At 39.1% G+C, this 22,812-nt stretch overlaps 1 protein-coding gene across 2 annotated transcripts; it reads left to right on the top strand.

Moving 5' to 3' along the window:
• The first annotated feature begins 7,089 nt into the window (after positions 1 to 7,089).
• Positions 7,090 to 15,537, top strand: LOC122652188 (myosin-binding protein 7). 2 transcript variants are annotated; one of them, XM_043845868.1, is made up of 3 exons: positions 7,090 to 8,712; positions 14,189 to 14,235; positions 15,143 to 15,537. In XM_043845868.1, exons 1-3 carry the CDS (start codon positions 7,306 to 7,308, stop codon positions 15,144 to 15,146), a joined length of 1,458 nt encoding a protein of 485 aa, XP_043701803.1. In that variant the 5' UTR covers positions 7,090 to 7,305; the 3' UTR covers positions 15,147 to 15,537. The 2 variants fall into 2 exon arrangements, with proteins under 2 accessions (XP_043701803.1, XP_043701802.1); XM_043845867.1 differs by having other exon boundaries at positions 15,093 to 15,537.
• Positions 15,538 to 22,812: the final 7,275 nt, after the last annotated feature.

The raw sequence follows: 22,812 nt of genomic DNA, 5'->3' as shown, positions 1-22,812 counted from the left end.
TCTCGCTCCTAGTTCCAGATCTTCTCTTGCCCGGCCGCTAATATTCCTCACTTAAAAACATCAAACACATTTTTCACAGCATGCATGCTGCTCCGTCACCTGTGCTGCCACCATTAGTACTCCCTCCAGAATATGGTTCACTAACAACTTCTGGTCATCCCTCTTCAAGTTCACAGCTATCAAAACCATCAATGAGAAGTGGCCAATTACCAGCTTTCCCCGCTTGGCAGATGTTGCACAGATGCATTCCACTGGTTCTGTTCGTCCTGGTATAGCCCAACTATCATTGACTCCTAACGTTGCTGGTAAGATATTTCATCCACTAGTTATGCTTTTTAACCTAATTACAGTAACTGGTGTACCAAATCTGATCTCTTGCTTTCTAGATGGTTTCAAACCCTAATCAACTTGGGGAAAAAATTTTCAGTTTCAACCCTAAACGATTTAGGGAAAGATGAGGGCAATTTGGTTATTTTATTCTTTAATTCTAGTGGGTTTTTATTAGAAGGGCATTTTGATTATTAAATTCCTTAAAACTAACGTCTAACGTCCCAAATTATCAGACTAGACTAAAGCGTTACAGTGTTTTGAAAGTAGGGGCAATTTACAATTAGAAAAATTGTGGGAGGCATTTGGATAAATGGGCATTTTTAGGGGGGCATTTGTAAAAAACCCTTTAATTTATGTTAAGAGATCATTATCTAGTCGTGTAGCACTTGCACCAGCGTGGGAGCCAATAAGAGCATGTGCAAGGGGATTTACCTAAGTAGGATTTTTTTTTATATCATTGGGGGATTGAATGGCAAATTCATGCAGTCCTGTGTTTAGGCCCAGGAACCACACAACCAGTTAGCGTTCTTTTTCCCTTTAATTTAAATTTAGAAGAAAAAAAATTGTCTCACGTCAACGTGCAATTCCCCTCTCTCATAATTTTTGAGAGAGGGTTCCCTAAAAGGCAGTGTGGCCTCTATGCCAGTGCAAGGGCCAATAGCATGTACGCAAGCTTCAACATGGGTGTTATCCACCTTTCATGGGGAGTGGAGCAGTCATTTCTCACCCCTATGTGTCTGGGTGCAGAGGCACGCTGGTTTTCAGGGTTTTTTTTTTCTTTCAATTTTTATTATTTTTTTCTATATTTTGAAAATGTGGGCCCTATCTAAGTGATACCTTTTCAAAACACACATTACTCTGGCGTGCAAATTCCTATCGAAACTGACAGCATGGGGAACACTATCCCTTTAAATTTATTTAAAAATAAATTATAGAAGTATCTTTTTTCTTTAGAAGTTGATTCTTATTTTTTGTACTTAATAAATAAAAAACTAATTATGAAACACATATTTTAATTAAACAAGATTCACGACTTCAATAAACTGAATATATGGCTATCGAAAAATAATTATTTAAGTTAACAACCAAGGAATATAATTTTTCTTTTTAAATAAGTATAAGGTCATATGGATCTAATTTGTAGATACTTTAAAATAATAAAATAAAGGGTGCAACTAGTTGTCACCAAAGTGGTGAACTAAACAGTTGTCATCTTCTTTTAATTGCTCATTGTTTTATACCCAAAAGTTATTTAACTTTTTTTTTTGGTAGAAACCCAAAAGTTATTTAACGTAAAGATAAAAAAGAGTTTTTAATAAATTGAAAATTATTTAATGCAATATATAATGCAGTTTTTAATTCATATGAAATGTCAGGATTTACCCTTCATTTGAAAAAGAAATATATTATCTTAAAAGGGCAAAAAGATCAAGTTAAAACTCCTTAGCAATAAGATTTTCCCTAAAATATAGTAGTATTAAGCAATGCAAGTCCTAAATCACTATAGGAGAGCATTAACAGTGGACTGTCGTCTTCTTAACATATATTCACACATTTAGTTGACTTAAAATATAGAGAGAAGAAATGAAAGGCAATAACCAAAATTCCTCTAGAATGGACTAAAAGATTGAAATAGTCAAATCTTGCAAGGATCAGAATAGAAGTCAAGATGAAGGCAAGGGCAATATTTGTTTTGGGTGATTTTACATGCACTGACTCTCTTTCATCAATATATTATTTCTTGCTAGAAATGAAAATAATTTATTATTGTGTTATAGAGGTTCTTAAATCAAATGTAAGTTTGTAGTTCTAAGATCTTATAATTTAATAAGGAATCGTGAATCAGCCTTATTTAAAAAAAATAAAATTGTAATCCATCTTACAAGTAGAAGATAGATATAAGAAACATTAACTTTTGCTGATAATACTTGTTTTTTTTTTTAGGAAAACATAATATATATCCCTTTGGTGCTACAATGAATCAAAGACTTTATTAGCATGGTTTGAGGAATTGATATTGGATTGGTTGATTCGTATTAGTACTAGCAGAGGCCAATATTGATTCTTAGTCGATCGTGTATCGATGAATCATCATGAATCAAGGGCAAAAAATAAAATAAAAAATCCAATATTTGAAAAAACAAAAAAGGGGTAGATCCGTTCTATCAGACAACTGTGAGCCGATTCGAACTAATCTGGATCGGTATCGGATTAATATCTACCGAGATTGATACCAATTGCGATTCCGATTACTAAATCCATGTGGGTGATACCTCCATACTCATTATATTTAGCTAAAATGTTTAAAAGTCAAATCATAGTATTAAGGGGGGATGCCTCTTAGAATGGAGGTGGCTGTCAACACACGAGTGCTAGTCTAAGTCCATGGGAGAGATCGCTGGTTCGACACCCCCCAACACTCCCAATCAGATGTTAGACACTCCCCCAACTCCGCTTTCCTGGTTGCCCTCTCTTCTTGGGCACCCAAGAGGATCCGGATCCTCTCCAACTACTTGAGCGTCCAACTTCTCTTCAATCACTCATCCCCAGATGTTAGCAGAGGATCTTTTCCCGCCTTCCTTAGACTGTCACACCTAATGACCTATGGGCCCACGGTAGAATCTGTTCAAAAAAGAAAGGGAAAATTACATGATTAGCTACTTTTGAGTTTTCATTTACAAAACAGTCCACTCTATGTTTGAGTTAACAAAAATATATAAAAACAAGTTAAGGTTTACAAAACTGGATAAAATAGTGTCTCTCCCTCCCTCTCTTACTTTTTTAGACATTTTTATCCCTGCCATTGCCTTCTCGCTCAGGCATCCTGGGTAATCACAGGGAAGGGAAGGGAGGGGCGGGTTTGGATAGCAGAGAATGGCGGTGGAGGGGACAGGGTTGGGTTGCAGGGAATGGAGGATGCCTGGGCGAGAAGGCAAAGGCAGGGGTAAAAATGTCTAAGAAAGTAATTTTGGGAGGGAGAGGCACTATTTTGTCCAGTTTTGTAAACCTTAAACTTGTTTTTGTCTATTTTTGTTAACTCAAACATAGGGTGGACAGTTTTGTAAATGAAAACCCAGAAGTAGCTAATCATGTAATTTTCCCAAAAAAAAAAGAGTGACTGGTAACCTCATGATATTTATGTTTTTTCTTGGTACAATATTGAAGTAATTACGATCTTGGATCGTGGGTGGATCTGTCAAATCGGCCAAATCCAATCCTGATTTCAAATGATTGGGATCGATTCGATCCAATGATTTTTCTAGAGTTCAAGATTGGATCGGGGATCCTGTTTTTGAGTCCGAGGACTTGAACAGTGGATGGAACCTATTTATCATTGGTTTTTGATCATTTTATGACACGTGGAATATTTGTTGGGGCTAGACTATTGTAAAAAATAAATCCCAAACTAGTACTTATGAATAAACAAAAGGATTCATTTCTTGGAAAAATATGTGTGCTCCCACATCTCTTGGTGGTTTTGGGCTTTTGCCCTGCCCGAATTCAAAACAATGTTCTTCTTCTTCGATTGGGGTGGAGGCTTTTGGTTGACAAAAGTTCTCTATGGACCAAGGTCCTGAAAGCCAGATACTTTCCCAATACCTCTCTTTTTTATCCCAGTACAAGATTGAAAAAAGGATCATGGTCTTGGAATAGTATCACTAAAATCATTACACCCCTTTGTTCCTTTTGTTTCAGAAGAATTGAGAATGAATGCGACACTTATTTTTGGACTGATCCTTCGATCCCATCCATTCCTTCTTTTACTATCAAAACTGGGGAATCTCAAAGAACTTACCTTGAAAAAGTTAGTCTTTTTCTTTCTAATGAATGTTGGAATTAGGAGATACTTAGGAATTCTATTCCTTCTTGTCTATCCAATATTCTCAATATTCCTTGTTTTGATTCTCCTGATTCATGGTGGTGTACTCTTGCTAGAGATGGCCATTTTACTACTAAAAAAGCGGCTAATTTTCTTTCTTGCACCTCTATTATGATATTTCTTTAACCACTTGGTGGAAATTTTTTTGGAAACTCAATCTTCTTCCTTAAGTTTAAAATTTTTGTTTGACGTGTATTAAATGTAGGGATTCCAATTAAGGATACTATTTCGAAATGGACTCAGGTCGACCCCACTTGTGCTTTCTGTGGCACTTGTAGTGAGATCCTCTGACATATATTCCTCTCTTGTGACTGGGTTAAACATATCTGGGCAGCTGGTCCTTTGGGTCTGAGGACAGAATTCATCTCATTCCTATCTCTGAGACAATTATGCATTTCTACCCTTCTAAGTCGCAAGCTTTATAAGCCCTCTCTTGTTGGTTTTTCTCTATTTTTATTATAACTTGTTATTACATTTGGAATTTTAGAAACAATTATGTGTTTTGTTCGTTTAAGCCTAATCCTCTTAGTATTTTACGGAGGATTGAACTTTGGATGAAGGATCTTCATATTGCTCGTCCCTCGTTTAATTTGGATGTAATGTTGTCTACTGATAAGGTTATGCATGATCTTCCTAGGCTTGATATACCTACTATAGATTTTTCCTATTTTGTTATGCCCAAGGTTTGATTCCACAGACATGAGCTGTTCTAGGTGGATTTGTGGCATTTTGTTAGATGGCAAATTCATTTTGTTGACTGCAGGTCGGATTAAAAATAATCATGAACTGGAACCCGAGCTGATTGCTATTCTCAATGGTCTTGACTAGGCTATCTCGAGAGGTTTGAAGCTGGAAGAAGTTTGGTGCTCCAACACGGCACTACCTGGACTTCTTCCAACTTCATCCCGTTCTCTTTGGCCTTTTTTAGTTTTAAACTATTTTTTGCAGATTTTGGATCGATCCAAAGATGTTATGTTCAAACCTTTGATGGATCCCTCTCTTCTAACTTGGTTTAGATCTTTATCAAAACAATCTACTAATACTAATGTACTTGTGTCATTGAACATTGTACAAGTTTGCCATCCTATTAATATATAATTTTCTATTTTCATCAAAAAATAAAATAAACAAAAGGATTGGAAAGCAATTACTAGCATTAGTTCAATTGGTAAATTATGGTAAATAATTATGGGATCGGTCGAATTTATTTGGTTCTTATATGGTTTTTGTATTCTATTTCTTTCCGTGTATACATCATCTCAATAATTTGGTTTAAGTAGAAAGAATCTACTAAAACAAATAAAGTTGGGAAGAAAATTTAAACTTCATGAAGATGTAGTCTCACAATGTCAAATCTAATACCTTCTTATCCTTTATATGTAAGTCAACAAAGAAACAGATAGTAGGAAATTTCACACAACTCAACAAATACACATGAATGTAACGTTTAATATTGTTAAAGTTTAGTTCGATTAGATACAGTTTATACATTTTGTACTTTATCTTTAAATCGATGGTTTTAATTTAAAACTAAAATTGTATTGATCAAATGAAGTTTCACTCTAGAAAACCATGTTTTCTGACTCTATTCATTTTTCAGAAAAATTTGGTGATTTGGCTGTGTCAAGGTGAGTCATGTTTTTCTTATATTTTTAATGCAATAAATATGATTTACCAAAAAAAATTATAATAAATATGCATAAATTAGTAAAAAATTAAAAAAATAAAGAAAAATATGGGAAAAACTAAAAAATAAATTATGTATCAATGCATGGGATACGAGGAGTAGAGGGTTTCTCAATGTTTTAGAATACATATTTAGTATCTTATTCTTTCTAAGTGAATCAACTTTATGGATTTTTAAAAAATGATTAAATTTTCAAATCTGTCTGTCATGACTCGAGTAAAAATATTGACTCGAACGATTTATGATCGAGTCTGGTTATTTTTTTTCCCTGACATAGTCTACACTGTACACGATTCTTGACTTTTTTTTTCATCAACAACCAAAAAGTTTTTTAAAATTTTGATTCCACGTAGACAACTCAGCCCAGTCTAAACCCAATTTTCCAAGGCTTTCACTTTTTAAAACCAAAATTAAACAGAATTTTTTCGGTTGGATTTTAAACGGTGGATCCCGATTTTGGTTTCTTATTCCGGTTGTCTTTAGATAAAATCATTCTTGTCATAATTAGTATTTGCTGACTTGGCAGAGGTTAAAGCAAAGAGTTACCAAATTAAGGAGTTTTCGATGAGGATTTGGATCAAGGGACAAAAAAAAAAAAACCAACATAAAGGGATTTTGTTAGTATTCTTACGGCGTCCAACAAAACACCACACACACACACACACGCGCGCGTTGGGCTCCTTTTTGTTTCCCCAATTACAGTTTTTTTTTTTTTGGTTTTCCGGACAAACTACACAGCAAAAATTAAAAAATAAAAAATCCCAAAAGTCTCGCTCTCTCTTCTTTCTCGAGCCGAGAGAAAGCTTAAAAAAAAAATAGTCATAATAATAATATAAATAAAACAATCTAGGGTTTCAAATTTCGTCGATTTGTTCTTCTCCCTCGTTCTTTTTTTGGGGAGGGCCTCCCGCTCTCTGCAAACTCTATTTCCTGCGAATTCCCGCTGCCGTTTTAATCACCGAAAAGCAGGGGGAAAGATCAGGTTTTACCGTTTGCAGGCCCGCAGATCCGGAAGCTACCGGAAATCGACTCTCTTTTGATCTCCTTTTCGGCTTCTTCTACTTCTCCCATGGTATGCGAATTACGATCTTTATCTCTCTCTATCTCTCTGTTTCTTGTTCATATTGATTTTGCTTTGCTTACAGGTGCGTTATAGAATGTGAAGGGCGGGTGGGCGGGCGGGCCGGCTTTCGGGCGAGAAAGAGAGAAAGAGAGATTCTTTTTCCTTTTTTAGAATTCTGAATTTCTGTTTTAGAGTTCTTTTTCTTTTTCTTGATTAGTTTCTTGTTAGATTTGTTGGATTTGGTAAATGGGAAGATTAAAAGGATCTGGAATAGCTACGGAAGAAACCGAGCTTCCGGGAAAAATTTAATCCTTCGCTGAAGTTTTGTTTGTGTTTGACGCCAGTATGTTTATGGATTCCGAAATCTCTCCTCCTTCAACAGTTTCTCTTAAATGCTGTAGCTGCAGCTGTAGTTGCACGTTGATCAGCAGCGGCTCTGTTACTTGGGAACGTTCCGTGAAAAGGAAGTTTGATGAGTTTCAAGATGGTTTCCCGAATATTATATCTGCTTTCAATCAATCATCTGTCGCTCGAATCGAAATTGAGAACGAATGTACTGCCCTGCGAGAGATGGTTAGCAGCCAGCAGCAAACCATTCAGGAGCTTTACACTGAATTGGAGGAGGAAAGGAATGCTTCCTCATCTGCTGCAAATGAGGCCATGTCGATGATATTGAGGTTGCAGAGGGAAAAAGCCGTGATTCAGATGGAAGCCCGGCAATTCAAACGGTTCGCAGAGGAGAAAATGGCCCATGATCAGCAAGAACTTCTTGCATTGGAAGACTTGCAGTATAAGAGAGATCAGGCTATCCAAGCTCTCACCTTTGAGGTGCAGGCCTACAAGCACAGGATATTGAGTTTTGGGTTCACTGATGCAGAGGTGGAGGGTGAGAAGAGTGCTCACGGTGTTGAATCCCAATTTGAATTTCTCCCATATGACTACCCTCCTTTGAGATGCAATATGAATGAAACCCAAGGTCATCCAGATATTGAGGATGATGTTGATCTTGAAAAATATGCTTTTGGTGAAACTCCTCGACCTCTTGGTGATACCCCTCGTACCCTGGAACATTTGCAGAATTTGGAGTACAGAATCTATCAATTGGAGAGAAATCCCAGCACCAATCGTTTGGATGGGGAATTTTCTGGGTCTAGGAACATTTTTGAGCAAGAGGTGGTTGGTCAGTCTCCAAGGCGACCTAGGCATGCCAGGAGGTTCTCCACTGACAGTGTAGGTTCATTCTCTGGTACAGTTAAAGAAACAATTCAGTATTCCGGGATGGAAAGTCCAAAGCCTGCTCCCAGCTTAAAAAAGATGAATGATTTTTCACAGACAGAGGAGTACTCTAATTTGAGAAAGGTTGATAATGCATCCGATCTAGGAGATGACATGAATGACAGAGTGTATACCGTTGACTCTATCCATCAAGGAGTATCTTATAACAATGGTGCAGATCTCAAACCTGCTATTGGAACCTTTGAAGATTACGTGAACAATCCAATGGATTCACTGAACCAGGCTGATATAGGGGATCCTGATATCAAAAAGCTCTACATGAGGCTTCAGGTACTTGAGGCAGATAGGGAATCAATGAAGCAAGCAATTATTTCAATGGGGACTGATAAAGCACAACTAGTATTACTGAAGGAAATAGCTCAACAATTGTGTAAAGATATGACACCCGAAAGAAGGATACCTCCTGTGAAGAGGCCATCTCTGGTTGGGAGTTTTTCCTTCATGTCAGTACTGAAGGTAATCGACTTTGACATCTAACCACCAATATCTATGGTGTGTTTTGTTTCTGTAATTGATGCATTTCCCTTGCAGGAATTTTCTTATTTGATTTGCTTTTACTAAACAATAGTCTCATTTTTTCGCATAGTTAGCTTATGCAGTATCTTGGTCTTCTTCATTATCATCAGTCAATTTCATAAATAGTCATAATTCATTGCAGTTCTATGCATTTTTTCTTCTTCTTTTTTTTTCCCCTTTTGGCTGTTTGTAAAGAGGTTTCTTTGGTTTGCTAGATTCTTCAGTCACAAACGTTATGAAACTTTTAACATTATGGAACTTATAAGAGCTGCAGAAGATGGAAGGTTTCTTAGAGGCCTAGGAATAACAGTAAGACAGAGAAGGCGTAAAGAATAACACAAAGTTAAGAAACAAAGTGGAATATCTTTCCACTTAAAATAAAAGAAAAGAGGAACTGATATTGAGTCAAAAAGAAGAAAAAAACAAAATATGGACATTTGAACTTCAAAACCGTATAGAGGCCAACAAGTAGTAATCATCTTCATTCTATAGGATATCACAGACATGCTTTTGTTGCAGTCTCTAGGAATTGTAAAGCATTAGGCCTTTTAACTATTTGAGGGAGCTTTAGAAAACCCTACACTTCCACGTGGATTTCCATGAAAGTTTTCCTTGGCTTTGTTTTGGCCTTGCCCCTCCCAAAGAGGAAATATTTAGAGAAGGCATTGGGGGAGAATGTGTCATCTAACATGTTCTCTCAAATTTTTCTTTTTTGGTCATTTACCATAGCTCCATATGGTCTTTATTGACCTTGAAAAAGCTTATGACCGAGTCCCTAGAGATTTAAGCCGGCATGTCCTAGTGAAGAGCGGGGTGTCGAGTAAAAATATGTGGATGTAATTAAAGTTATGTATGAAGGCGTGGTGACTAGTGTGAGATCTGTTGGAGGTCAGAGCAAGGAATTCCCAAATACGATTAGCTTACATCAGGGATCAGCCTTAAGCCCTTATCTATTTATGCTCATCATGGATGATCTAACCAAGAGCATTCAAGATGAGGTCCCGTGGTGTATGCTCTTCGTTGATGATATCGTTTTGGTGGATTAGACAAAAGTAGGGATTAACGCTAAACTAGAGCTTTGGAGATCATAGTTGTCATGGCGTCGCCAGGTGCCATGGCGTCCTGGCGCTGGAGAAGGTTGCATGGCGACCTACGCCATGGCATCCCTCTTCAATTTCTTCTTCTTGTCTCTCTTTCCCTCTTCGATTTCTTCTTCCCTTTTCGATTTCTTCTTTCCCTCTTCAATTTCTTTCGTTTCTTCTTTCCCTCTTCGATTTCTTCTTCGATTTCTGAATTTTCTTCTTAAAACTTGAGAAACAATAGAGAAAAAATAAAACATGGCTTGAGTATACATCTATTAAACCATTAAAAATAGAGAAAATAAAAAATAAAACATGGTCGACATGCCCGCCATGGTGTTGCCATGGCAGGCGACATGTCGATATATCGACGTGACACCCCTCCACCGACTTGGATCGCCGTGACGCCGTGACAACTATGTTGGAGATCGACCTTGGAAAGAAGAGGCTTTAAGATTAGCAGAATGAAGATGGAGCATATGATGTGTAATTTTAGTCATACTATGGTGGATACTGACATGGTGCAAATTGAGGAAAGAGAGATGCCACAAAGTGACTTAAATATCTGGGGTCAATCATAAATAAAGAATGTGACATGGAAGATGATGTTTCACAGAGGATTAAAGTGCGATGGATGAAATGGAGAGGTGCGTCTGGAGTGTTGTGTGACCGATGTATTCCTTAAAGCTTAAAGGAAAGTTCTATAGGACTGTTGTACAACTGGCTATGATGTATGGGGCAAAATGTTGGGCAGTTAAGAAGTGTCATATTGAGAAGCTACGTGTAGCAAAGATGAGGATGTTAAGATGGATGTGCGGAAAAACTAGGAAGGGTAAAGTAAGGAATGAATGTTAAGATGGTTGTACGGAAAAACTAGGAAGGGTAAAGTAAGGAATGAATGTTAAGATGGTTGTGCAGAAAACTAGGAAGGATAAAGTAAGGAATGATCGTAATCATCGTATAGAGCTGACTTGGGATTTGCCTCGATCAATGACAAGCTCTGAGAGTTGTTTGAGGTGGTATGGTCATGTTCAACAGAGACCTAGGGATACCCTAGTAAGGAGGAGTGATATGATCCTGATCGAAGGAGCTAAAAGAGCTAGGGGCAGACCTAAAATGACCATAGGAGAAGTTGTGAGGAAGGTTCCATGTAGCAGACCTAATGTAGTCCTAGGTAGGAGTAATCCCACTAGGAGCTAGGGTAATGGGGTCATACACAAAGGCTAGCCGATTGGGTTAGGGTTTACTACTTTAGGGCAAAACTAGGGTTAGGGTTGGATATTGGGAAAGGGGTTTATAGGGTATTAATGGGCAGGTCTAGGGGGTTAATATGGTATAAAGAAGTTAGGGTTTGGATGAGTTTTGAAATTCTGCAATATTGGGCAGAATTGAATTTTAGGGTTTTGGGTTTGGGTTTTAATGGAGCAAAGAGATGAAGGGGTTAGAGTGGGAGTTTGGGGCTGAAACTTGGATCGACTGTAAGGAGGGATGAGAGGAATGTTTGATGGGAGTTTGGGGCTGGTCTGATGGCTGGATGTGGGTCGCTTAGAATTTAAGCTAAGGATAGAATGGGGTGGTTGCAGGTTTAATGGAGGTTAGGGTTTAGTGGATGAAGGCGGGGTACGGATTAGGCCTAATGAAGGGAAAGACTGGACAGATTAGGAGGGTTTGGGCTGGAGGATGAGAAGAAGAAGGTTTAAGTAAAATTTCAGATTCAAACTTACTGGATTGAAGAGATCAATGGCAGCAGCTTGAGAACTTGAAGAAACTTCCCGATCTTCACAATGCAAGGAGTCGTAGGAGTCCACCCAGCCTATCCACCTTGAGATCCGCAAGGATGTACACTCAAAGAGCAATCTGCTATGGCAGCAGCAAGCTAAGAAGCAGAAATTTTATTCATTGAACTGTGGAGGAGCCTCCCACGATATGTGCTATTTATTAATCAAGGCTAAAACCCAAAATTCTACTTAGACTAGGATTCAAATCAAATCCAAAGTTTGAGTCTAATTACAAAACATATCAACCCTCTAATAGAAATCGTGGAGGGGAAGTATAGCTAAGCAACACAACTTAAAACAATTTAAAAGGGGTAAAATACTGATTTACCCCTGACAACTAAAACACTGAAAATAAAACTAAGTATGGGAAAAAGGCTCCAACGAAAATAAACAAAACAGCAGCCATATCATGGCTTCTTCTTCTTCCTAGTGCTTGGACCGGCATCAAGACCCTATTTAGCTGTGGCTCTCTTGACTTGCTGGGCTGTGCCTCTTTCCACTTACTTTTACTTTTATTTTCCACCTCTCATTTGTCAATTTTCCACTTTTCATTTAACATCTCATTTCCCATTCCTCTTTTCCCATCTCCTCATCCCACCCCCCCCCCCCCCTTTTTTTTTTTTATTAGGCCGCAGTTTTCCCTACTTTGTTTTGTTTGAATCCATGTAGCCGACCCCATTGAGTTGGGATAAGGCTTAGTTTTTTGTTGTTGTTGTTGTTGTTTACTAGACCTCCGATATGTTGATACTGCAGTTCTTATTTAACTAAAACACTTCGCTTCTTGGAAAGATTTTTTAATGCGACCGCTTCTGGATGGCTTTCATAAGAACTGCATCCGGACTTTCCTCCCACCCCCTACCTGAAAGTTAATAGGGTACAAAATTCTAATGGATAGTCTGTCACTCTGAATTATAATCTCTCTAAGGATGCTGTTTTGGTGCATTTTTCATCACCTAGGTCATATCAAACTAAGTTGCTTCACATCTTAGACAACTGCCTTGGCACTTGGTAGAAATCTACTCATACTTTTACCATTGGTGTCTAGTTGAGTTGATATAAATACTAAAAAAGTTTAGGGAGAGGGTTTCTGACGCTGCCAGTGTGGAGGGTATCTTCCACAGTTCTCATGTCACACCAATTGGGTGCAGGAATCGATTTCCCACATGTTAGGGAGGAGAGAGAGTGTCAGGATGTGAGAGGGCATGGCAAAGGATCCCCACTCTGATGGTGTGAGGATATTTTTCTCAAAAGTTTGTTATGTTGCATTATAGATTATATCTATATTTGGGACCATATAAATAGTTAAATGGTATTGCGTTCATAATATTTATCTTCTGTTCAATTTATTTTTTTCTTTTATCCGCACTCCGTTAAAATTCTTGAGTTTGGTTCATGAATGTCTTAGTTTCTTACAACCCAGAGTTATCCAACTAGGTGGCAAGTACTCAGGAGCCTAGGTTAATGCCTAGATCAATGCTTGCCTAGGTTCCTAGATTACAAAGTTCTAATAATGTGGGAAAAAAAAGTCTAAACTCATTTTTTATTTTGTGTATTCTTTTTTTTTGCTAGTTGCACAATAGAAAAATGTGGGTGACTGAGGGAGATTAGGGAATGTCATCACTTGACGAGAACACACACTTATAGCTTTTTCTCTGCTGATACAAACAGTTGGATTTTGTTTCTAAATGGTTGTTTTGCACCCTTGGGTTCAAGCCAAAAATATACTTGGGAGGAGGAGATGAAGGATAAAATTTCCTCCCCCGTCTGCGCCTAAACAAATTTTGGTTTAAATGCTTAGAAACAGAGAATCTTTATGCTCTTAAAAAAATGTTTGCAGCTATATTTGCGACATTGGCTAATATCATCTGGTTAACCTGAATTGACATGCTCTATGTTCAGAACAGACTGACCCACATTTTGGGTTCAACATCCAGGATTGTTTTCAAAATCTTGGTTCTGAGAAAATTAGTTCCTAGACAATCTTTGTTAGAAGCATAGAGGACTACTGTAGATTTGAATTCCTCTTCTCAATTGACTTGTTCCCCCTTTCTCCCTGCCTGTATGGTTTGATAATGTAATCTTTTTTATTCATTACCGACTCCATACCTATCAAGTTCTTCCTTGACCATGCATATACTGTTTTTTAATTATTCTTTGCTTTTTATGCCTGTTTCTTTCAATATTTTTTTGTGAAGAATTCTGATTTTCATGTGGGGTTTTAGTAAGCTCTGTAGATAGAAGTTTGTCTTGGTGTATGGGTGTGCATTTGAAGAATGAAGTTTATTACAACTTTACTACTACTTTTGTATCACCTGGAGTTCTGAGTGTTATCTGTCATTTTTTGTTCCACTGGTGAAAGGTTATCTTCTACTTGGGGATGCCTCTGTGATTTCAAAGCTACGTAAAGTAGGACCACAGAGGTTTTGATGATGTTTCTGTTTTTGTGCAATCTGATGTTTTAAATGTTCCGAATGCCTAGTTGCATTTCTTTCTTCTTTTTAAAATAATTAACATAGCTTTCTAGAGAGTTTATTATGTCTACCCTTCTTTTTTATTCAGTGGGTCACGTCCTTCGTATTCTGGAGAAAAAAAGCATGCCGAAGCAAGTGAGTGAATCATCCTCTTTTGTTTGTTATGGCTGCACTATTGTTTTATGATAGACAAGTTTTTTATGCCCATGAACGATGTCTCTGCTACATTTTTATGCATAACAAACTGGAAAAAAAAAGGTGAAAAAGAAACTTGTACAATATATATGTTTTCTTGGTTACATGAAAATGAAAACTAAAGAACCTTGTATATCCTCAGTTTTACCTGATAGGGCTCGGAAATTATCTATCTACCCATCAAACTTTATTTCTTTCTCTATACAGGTGGAAAGTTAAGCACATGGTAGGCCATATGGTTGAGATGAAACACATAAAATTGACATATGGCCAACAAAGACTGACCTCCCTATCCAATGGTCTGTCTACAGGGATGACACAACCTATGCTGAGACACCTAATAGTGAACCTTTTGGTAAATTCCTTATCAGTTTCAACCGCATGACCCACCTTTTACTAGACTTTCTGCTTTGTAAGACCAGCTGCCAAAGTTCCCAACCCAGAGAAGACGGCTTTGTTTTGCTACATGGTAAATTGTATAGCCTTATTGATTGGCATCACATTGAGATTCTAGCCCAGTCAATTGCTGGTCCATTCCTTTGGGAGCCATTGTTGAAAGAGTAGTAATCCAATACCCATACCCATATGATTTAGAGTTGAAACTTTGATGGTTATGATAAATTACTGTTTAAGGTTGAGAAAGAAAGCCCATGCACTATATGCAGAGTTGATCTGTTTGGTTTGGTTTTTGGATTATAACTAGCTTTTTGAGTTGGATGACCGGATCAATGGTTGATCTTTTCTTTGCATGTTTACAGTTAATTTATTGTAACATTTCTGGCTTAAATATGTATTAGGTATATGTTTGGATTATCGGCCGAAAACATGGGCTTGCTGATGCTTTTAGATAAGGGCCCTCGCATGAGGCCGTGGAGGTGTCTTACAAATGTACGAGCAAGAACATAGCTTGGAGGCTCATACATTCATGAGCCAGATCTGTGGAATCTATACTTATCTCTGCCATTAGTAGTGGACATCAAACACGATTTTACTTACAGGATTGCACTCTCTTGTAGATTCTGCATGATTCCAGAATTGGAGGCTCGATTATTCTGTGCAGTCTTTGATTTTGTATGTCTCTTTTCTGGGTTGGGAGTGTTTTTGTTGGGATTGATGAGTAGTAAATCATGGATAAAGTGTAGATTTGGGTGTTTCTTTAATCTGTACAAATGTACTTCAAGGTATGCAATTTGTGTGATATCCTCCACTGTATATTACAATTTCATGAAACAATTCTCAATCTGAACATGTTCGCCTTATTTTCCTGCTGATCCAGTCCTTGAGCATGCAGCTTTGGCCCGGAGGTCTTTTACATTGTTATTGATAAAATCTTCTTCTACGGTTTCCTCTGGATAGATATATCTGATGTTATCCACTGAATACGGCAACAACCGGCGTTCAGGTTGAACCAGGAGGCTCATCAGGAGGAAGCTGACCACAGAAAAATGTTACATACAGACCGGGTTGCACTCATTTCTGGCCTTCCCTACCCATTTGTGAGTGACATTTCCGAGAGGGTTGGGCTTTTTTCGGCCATCCGTTTGTCTGTCTTTGGTCTTTGCAGGTAAAGAGATTTCTTTCATACCAAAAATAGAAAGCTGTGCAAGTCTCTAAGAGATTTTTCTAATCAGAATCCTGAGATCTTCCATGCTCATGTCAATGAAGGTTACAGACGTGTCAATCATTTCTCATTTCCCTAACTACTCTGACTTAGAATCTCATCATTTGGTGGAATTGTGATAGCGAAGTAATTATGTATTTAACCATGTACCTACTTCTTTTATCTGAAGTTGTCTAAAGAGGGTACAAAATGATATTGCAGTCTCATTTTGAAATTCATATCGTCACCCCATAGAAAATTGGTGAAGTAAAACAGAAAAAATCGTGTAGTATGTGTTCCGTGGGAAGTTGAAGAAGCAAGAGTTACTTTTAGGGTAAATTTCAGACACCCCCTTGTAAGTATATGAAATATAACAGACATACCAAACTTTGGAAAATTATCATAGATTACCCTTACTTTATGTTTTTATTTCAACTTAGTCCACTCTGGTAGGTCTGTGCAGTTAAATTGCTTTTAACTCTTTTATAATGATAAAATTACCCTTACTACAGGATGAACTTTCCATAATACCCTTAAGGATAAAACCCCAAATTACCCTTCTCTTCATCATCTTCGTTGGTCCGAAAGGCAGAAAAAGCAAGAGCAGGGAAGAGGACTGATCTGCAACACCCAGTTTAGTTCCTCTTTCTTAACTCACTACTTCGAAGTTCAAAACCCTACTCTAATGGTTGTCTCCATAGTTCTCTGCAAATCTTTGCTTCTTCTTCTCTTCTTCCTCTCGTTCTTCAGTCTTCCTCTTCAAGCCTTATAAAATTCAAATTCTGATCAGATAAGGACCAAGAGAGCGCTTTATTAAAGAAGAAGAAGAAGGGGCTCTAGGGTTATCTCAAACTTCTCTCTTGAAAGCGCTGTAGCTCGCGCATCTGATCCATGCGTTCGGGTGCGAAAGAGCACAGAATTGCGGTTTGGTGGAAAGTTCACGGTAACTGCAGAGAGGTAACTGTGTGATCGTCGTTAGCCATTACCATCCATCAAAATGCAACATTTCCACGCTGAGGGTGACAAGTCAACTCCAAAAGCTAACAACTTTACTTCGTTCTTAGATGAATCTCGCTTCCTTACTGTGGTTCTCACAGAGCGTCTCTGCTGATCACAATCTGTAGCAACTAAACTCTAATTCCCAAAACCCAATCTGTAGCAACTAAACTCTAATTCCCAAAACCCATGGGCAAGATTTAGACAAACAATAATCTGGCTCTGTTCTTTCTTCTCCACTTTTCACTCCTTCAACTAGTCTCCTCAGCTTATGTTCTTCCTAACAAATATTTCATCGACTGCGAATCCAACACCATTGTTGTTGTCGACACTAGAAACTTCACTGGAGACTCCAATCCCAACTCCTTCTCCCTCTCTGCAAATCCAGACATTTCTGAAAAGCTTGAGAGACCCTCTTCTGATTTATCCACTCTATCAAACAGTAAGAATTTTCACTAGGCCTTCCTTCTATGAGTTCAATAGCGATAGCACTGGCCTGCATATGGTACGCCTTCATTTCTTCCCTTCCTCCTACCCGAATTATGATACCTCCATGGCTGTGTTCAATGTTTCTGCCGCTTCTCTGTTTTCTCTGTTGATGAACTTTAGTGTCTTGAGCACTGCTAGCACACCTGTTCTGAAGGAGTATATACTTATTAAAAGAACACTCAAATGGTAGAAACAGAATTTTCATTGGGAATACAAAATCTAGGTTAAGATGGAAATATAGAAGCATTGTCCATTTTCGAAATTCATTTTTATTTGTGAAGCTTTCATCCTCGACGAACTCGTAGTTGACGATGAGGTGTCCTGTGTTGTAACCATTCCCATCAGTGTCCAGCCCTTGGAATACACTCCAATCCAGGTCTAACCCTCCATTAGAGCACTGGTCCACTATCCTCACTGTTTGCTGAGCACCGGTCTTGGCGTTGGCACCTGCATTGGCAAATTGCAGCAACTCTTTAATTTGTCAAAATTTGAGTGAGTGCCTTCCTGATTAACTTGGGGTGATCAGTTGCAGGTCTGGTGGGTCAAAAGGGACAAAACTTTAGTGTTAGATAACCCACCTTCCCCCAGACCTACTTCTTCTTTGCCCTAAACCTGTTCGATGAAATTACACCTTTTATTTTAGAGGAGGATTATTCGTTTGGGCTGACCTTCAAACATTTGCCGCAGGCGGCCTGACCAGTGGGGCCGGAGGTGCTGCAGAAGGCCGTCCATCCATACTGGCTGCGCCAAGACAACGGCTTGTTAGCATCCCATGTGGAGCAGTAAGCACTTACGGCATTCAAATCATTATTTAAGTAACTAAGGGGTAAAATGGATATTTTATTTTTGGGTACTACCGGTGCTTAACGTTAGGGGGAAGGTTGCCATTTTGATTAAGTTTGGTAAGTTTGTGACATAATGAATACTTACAGGAGGTGTCCGTGAAATTTGCCCTTATTTTTATATTTAGGTGGGACCCACCACTAAATTTAAACACACCACCCCACTCTTCTCTTCTACCTAAGTCCTCATGCTTGTTTGACAAGAGAGAAATTCCTCTCTTGGTAGTTGGTTCCAACATAGGTGTCCATTTTTTTTTGCCTTCTTGGATAGATAAGTCTCAAAAAAAAAAAAAAAAAAACCCCTCTCTTGGTAGTTGGTTCCAATATAGGTAGGACTATAAATGGATAACCGAAAATCCGAATTCGATTTGCATCAATATTTGTTTAGGGACATCCGTATTTGATTAGAGATATCCGGAAAAAAAATCCGAATCCGAATACGATCTTGAGGGTTTTTGAAGATTCAACAGGTTCTAGAATATGAGAAGAGAATCATGATCTAAAACTATGGATTGAGAGTGAATTGTATCCATTAAGGGGAGGAAGGTTCAGGTTACACAAGGCAGAGGTGTAAACGGATGGTCAAAAATCTGAATTCGATCTGCCTCCGAATCCATCCGAATCCATTTAGAGGTATTCGTATTCGATCAGGAAATATCTGAATTCGATTACATCCGATCCGTATCCGAGCCGAATCCGATCCATTTACAGGCCTAAATATAGGTGACCATGTAAGATTTGAATCAAAACAGACTTTCCAGTTGGGCTGATGTATTTGGTTTTCCAATGCTAAGGGCATTGGATAAAGTGGAGAGTTTACAATTGATACGATCATAGGGGGTGGCTTGCCAAGTAGAGGTACAAAAATTGGAGAATGATGGGTGGTGGGTCCAAGCATCTTGAAAGTGGAGGAGCTTTTTATAAGATGGTCGGGAACCGATTGTGGAAAGTAAGATTGGGTTATGATCGGATCCGATAGGTGATAATTTGGAAATGATTGCAAAATGGAAAGTGGATAACCATTGAGGGGAAGCAATTGCCCGGTCCAAACATTCCTTAATTAGACGAGGGGGAGCTTGCTTATTAGACCAGGTGAAGCGGGAACCCTTAAATTTAATATCTTCAAGAGAAAAGTCTACAATAAGATCATTGAAATCACCAATAATGCAAAACATGCAATCCAGATTTAGTAAGGAGTGCAATTCCGTCCAACAAAACAAACGAGTTGCAACATGGGGAGGGGGGAGGGGTGAGCATATAAACAGATAAGCCAGAATACTGTGGCAGGGCCATCCATAATTTTAACCGCAATAAAGTGGTTGGATGGAACAACAGAACGCACCTGAATCTGGGGTTTAACTAGCACCCACAACCCTCCCACTCTTCCTTTCGTGCCTGAGCTATTAACATGGCAATAGGGTGTGTAAGAAGACAGAATGGTGCAATCAAACATTAGAGTGATCCACACATTTTGTTTCACAAAGGAAGACAATATCAGGGTGATGTTTATTACTGTGTATTTGTAAGTATTTTTGAGTAAATTTATTAGTAAAACCCCTAATGTTCCAAGATAAAACAAACATTATAAAAGGATAAAAGAAACAGGCAAGAAAGAACATACAAAATCTGTACTGACGAGGAGAGAAAGACCGATTCAGAGCTCTACGGTTAAGTTGCAAAGAGATATACAAATTAAAATAATAAACAACACACATGAATGATTAAAGAAATCCACAAAGACAGTAAAAAAATGTACCGGATTTGGTGACCGAGATCCCTGAGTGGTGCCAGTTGCCAAGCCAGGAGAAAAGCTGATATCATCAGTGAAGTCCGTGGAGCCGAACAGATGGTTTGTGGAAACTTCATCAATCCAAGCATGAATGAATTGAAGGAAGGTGGTGGGGTCATGAGAGGAAGCGAGGTAGTGGTCAAGGAGTAGCCTAAGAGATGAAGTTTCCGAAGAGAGCGAGGATGGAATGGGAGAAAATGAATGTTTCCTTTTTTTAATGTTAAAAAGACCAAGAGGAGTACCCGCGGAGAACTCAGGTGGCCGGGGAATGTGAGGGACATCAGGCACAGGGTTAGAGGCAATACCAAAATATGGGTCAAGGTCCAGGGGCAAGGGGGGGGAGGAGGGTTTACAGAGGATCCTCCAGTTTCAAAGGCTTCCAAGTTCTCTCTTTTCTTGGGTAGTACATCAACCGATAAAGAGTCAGATTTAGGCTCCCGTCAATAAAACATTAATAAATGAGTCATCACTAGAGGCTGCAGGAGATGCAATAGGTAGGGTCTCAGATGGTACCACAGAAACCGACACTGGGGGGGGGGGGGGGGTTCAAAGGGGGTTCGGCCAACAGATCAGAGAAACAACCAACATTAAGACCCATATGGGGAGTGACAGGGATTATAGAGTCAAAGCCCTCCCAGTCCATAGAGGCATTAGTGTCGCTATCCACTGGTGCTTGTCTCACAGACCTCGGTGCCAGAGATTCGGGCGAGGACCTAGAGTCGACTAAATTCACTGTTTCAACCTGTCTGTCATTAGGCTGGTTCTCCAAATGGAAGCCCGTGAAATTCACTTGGAGAGAGGGGTAGTGAGAGCTTGATCAAACAGACCCGCAGAAGAGTCAAAAGTAAAAGAGCTCGACGGACCAAATATGGTAGGGGCATGAACTGAAATCATGGCAAATGCGTCCACATCGACCACATATTTTGAAAGCTTCATATTTGAGTACAACGGGTAACAATTCACCTCGGCTGATTCTAATTTTAGAGTGCATACAAAGAGGGAACCGCCATTTAATCAGCAGTTTCACCCTAGGCCACAATAGGAGGTAGTGCCAAGTCAGCCTGTAGGTAGAGGTCTACCACCTTGCCCACACAAGATACAGCCTGCTTTATGGCATCAGTCGGGACCGGGCTGACTTGGACCCAAATTGGTACATAATCACGTTCAGCAGTGAATGCATCTTCATCAAAATCATGGGGAACAACATGAACCAGATTTTTGCCACACCACCATGGACTCAGAGACATAATTCTATCACGAGCACTAGTAGAACTCAGCTCCACCATGAATCGACCTTCATCAACCGAAGAAAAAGAGATCGAGCCCAGTGGTTGCCATAATGCCGAGAAGTGTTGTTGAAGGATACCGTGGGAGGGCTGAGGGAAGCCAACTGAAAAACCAAAAATAACCGGATAGCCATTTCTAGAAGTAACAGAATTAGCACTGCCAAACCCGCAGGGGTTGAGAAGGTCTTGGTTGAAAGAACAATTGAGCACCACGACCATGAGGGGAGAAGGTAGAGGTAGAGGAGAAATCCGATCCCCTGTGCCTGTATCCAAACGAACGCTGACCTCTATACTGCCGGCGACCACCCACCGCCTGAGATCTACGGGGATTACGGGAGGACATAGTTGAGCAGAGGTACGAGGTAACCGAGAATAGCAACACCCATACCACACTCCAGCAAGGTGGGATAGCACAAAGAAGGAGAGCAGAGCAAGATCTTGGCTCAAGTACCAGGATCAAGCAAAGCAACTACCAAATAAAGCAAAACCAGTGATCCACTAACGTGGAAGAACACTGATCAAGCAGCAAGAGCTCAAGCGAGGAGCGTCCAAACAAATCCTAGTAGATCTTAGAGGAACCGGGATCAAATCGAAAACAAAACCAGGGAATAGAGGAGAGAAGAAGAAATGAGAAGAAAAAACGAAGAAAAACGCTCCATCCCAACCTGGCTTGGCACCTGTCGCTCTCTGCAGATCACGATCACTAACTCCGGTAGGTGGAGGTAGATAGAGGAGAAGAAATGAAGAGAGAAGCTGCAATAAAGGAGAGAAAGAGTTGAGGTGACTAGGATAGTAGAGTTAAGCTGGCCATGTCAAGTAGGAAAAGGGTTCGTGAGAGAGTTGAGGGTTGTGACCCAGCGTTATCGAGCAATTATTCTCTACTCTTTATTCTTTCCCTCATTCAACGCAGCGTTTTTAATTTAGTTTATTTTAAGCATTGTTTGCTCAGCCTTACGGTACGAGTTGTCCAATCAAGTGATGACTTAAATTTGTTAAGGGCTCGAATCACAAGTAGACGTCTTCTCGGATCTCTCAGGGCAGGAAGTTAACTTTTCCAAAGGTGGGTCCATTTTAGTCGGAATGTGCCATCATCAACTAGAAAACCTCTTTCTGATCTAAATGGTATTAAAGAAATGGGAAAAACCTCCAGTCATTTGGGTACTAATTTATTTCCTTGCAGGTCTCCAGTCAATGAATTTAGTAGGATTGTGGCCATAATGCAAAAGACGCTTTCTCTCTGGAAATTCAATTTATTATCTTATGCAGGTCGTATGATACTAATCTAATCGGTATTAGGGTCCACCCCAACTTATCTTATGAATTGTTTCTTGTTACTTGGGCAAATCTACAGGAACATTGATTCAATTTGCCTCAAGTTCTGACAACAAAAGGAACTCTACTTTAATTGCTTGGGACAAAATGTATAGTCCCTTGGATTGCTTGGTTTTCGAAAAGCAGAACACCACAATGAGGCCCTCTTATTAAAACTGGGATGGAGGGTGATCACAGAACCCA

Source organism: Telopea speciosissima, chromosome 2, assembly GCF_018873765.1.
Source record: "Telopea speciosissima isolate NSW1024214 ecotype Mountain lineage chromosome 2, Tspe_v1, whole genome shotgun sequence".
Taxonomy (NCBI): Eukaryota; Viridiplantae; Streptophyta; class Magnoliopsida; order Proteales; family Proteaceae; genus Telopea; species Telopea speciosissima.
Note: the sequence above shows the minus strand (reverse complement) of the source record. Positions and strands in the feature narration are given on the sequence as shown.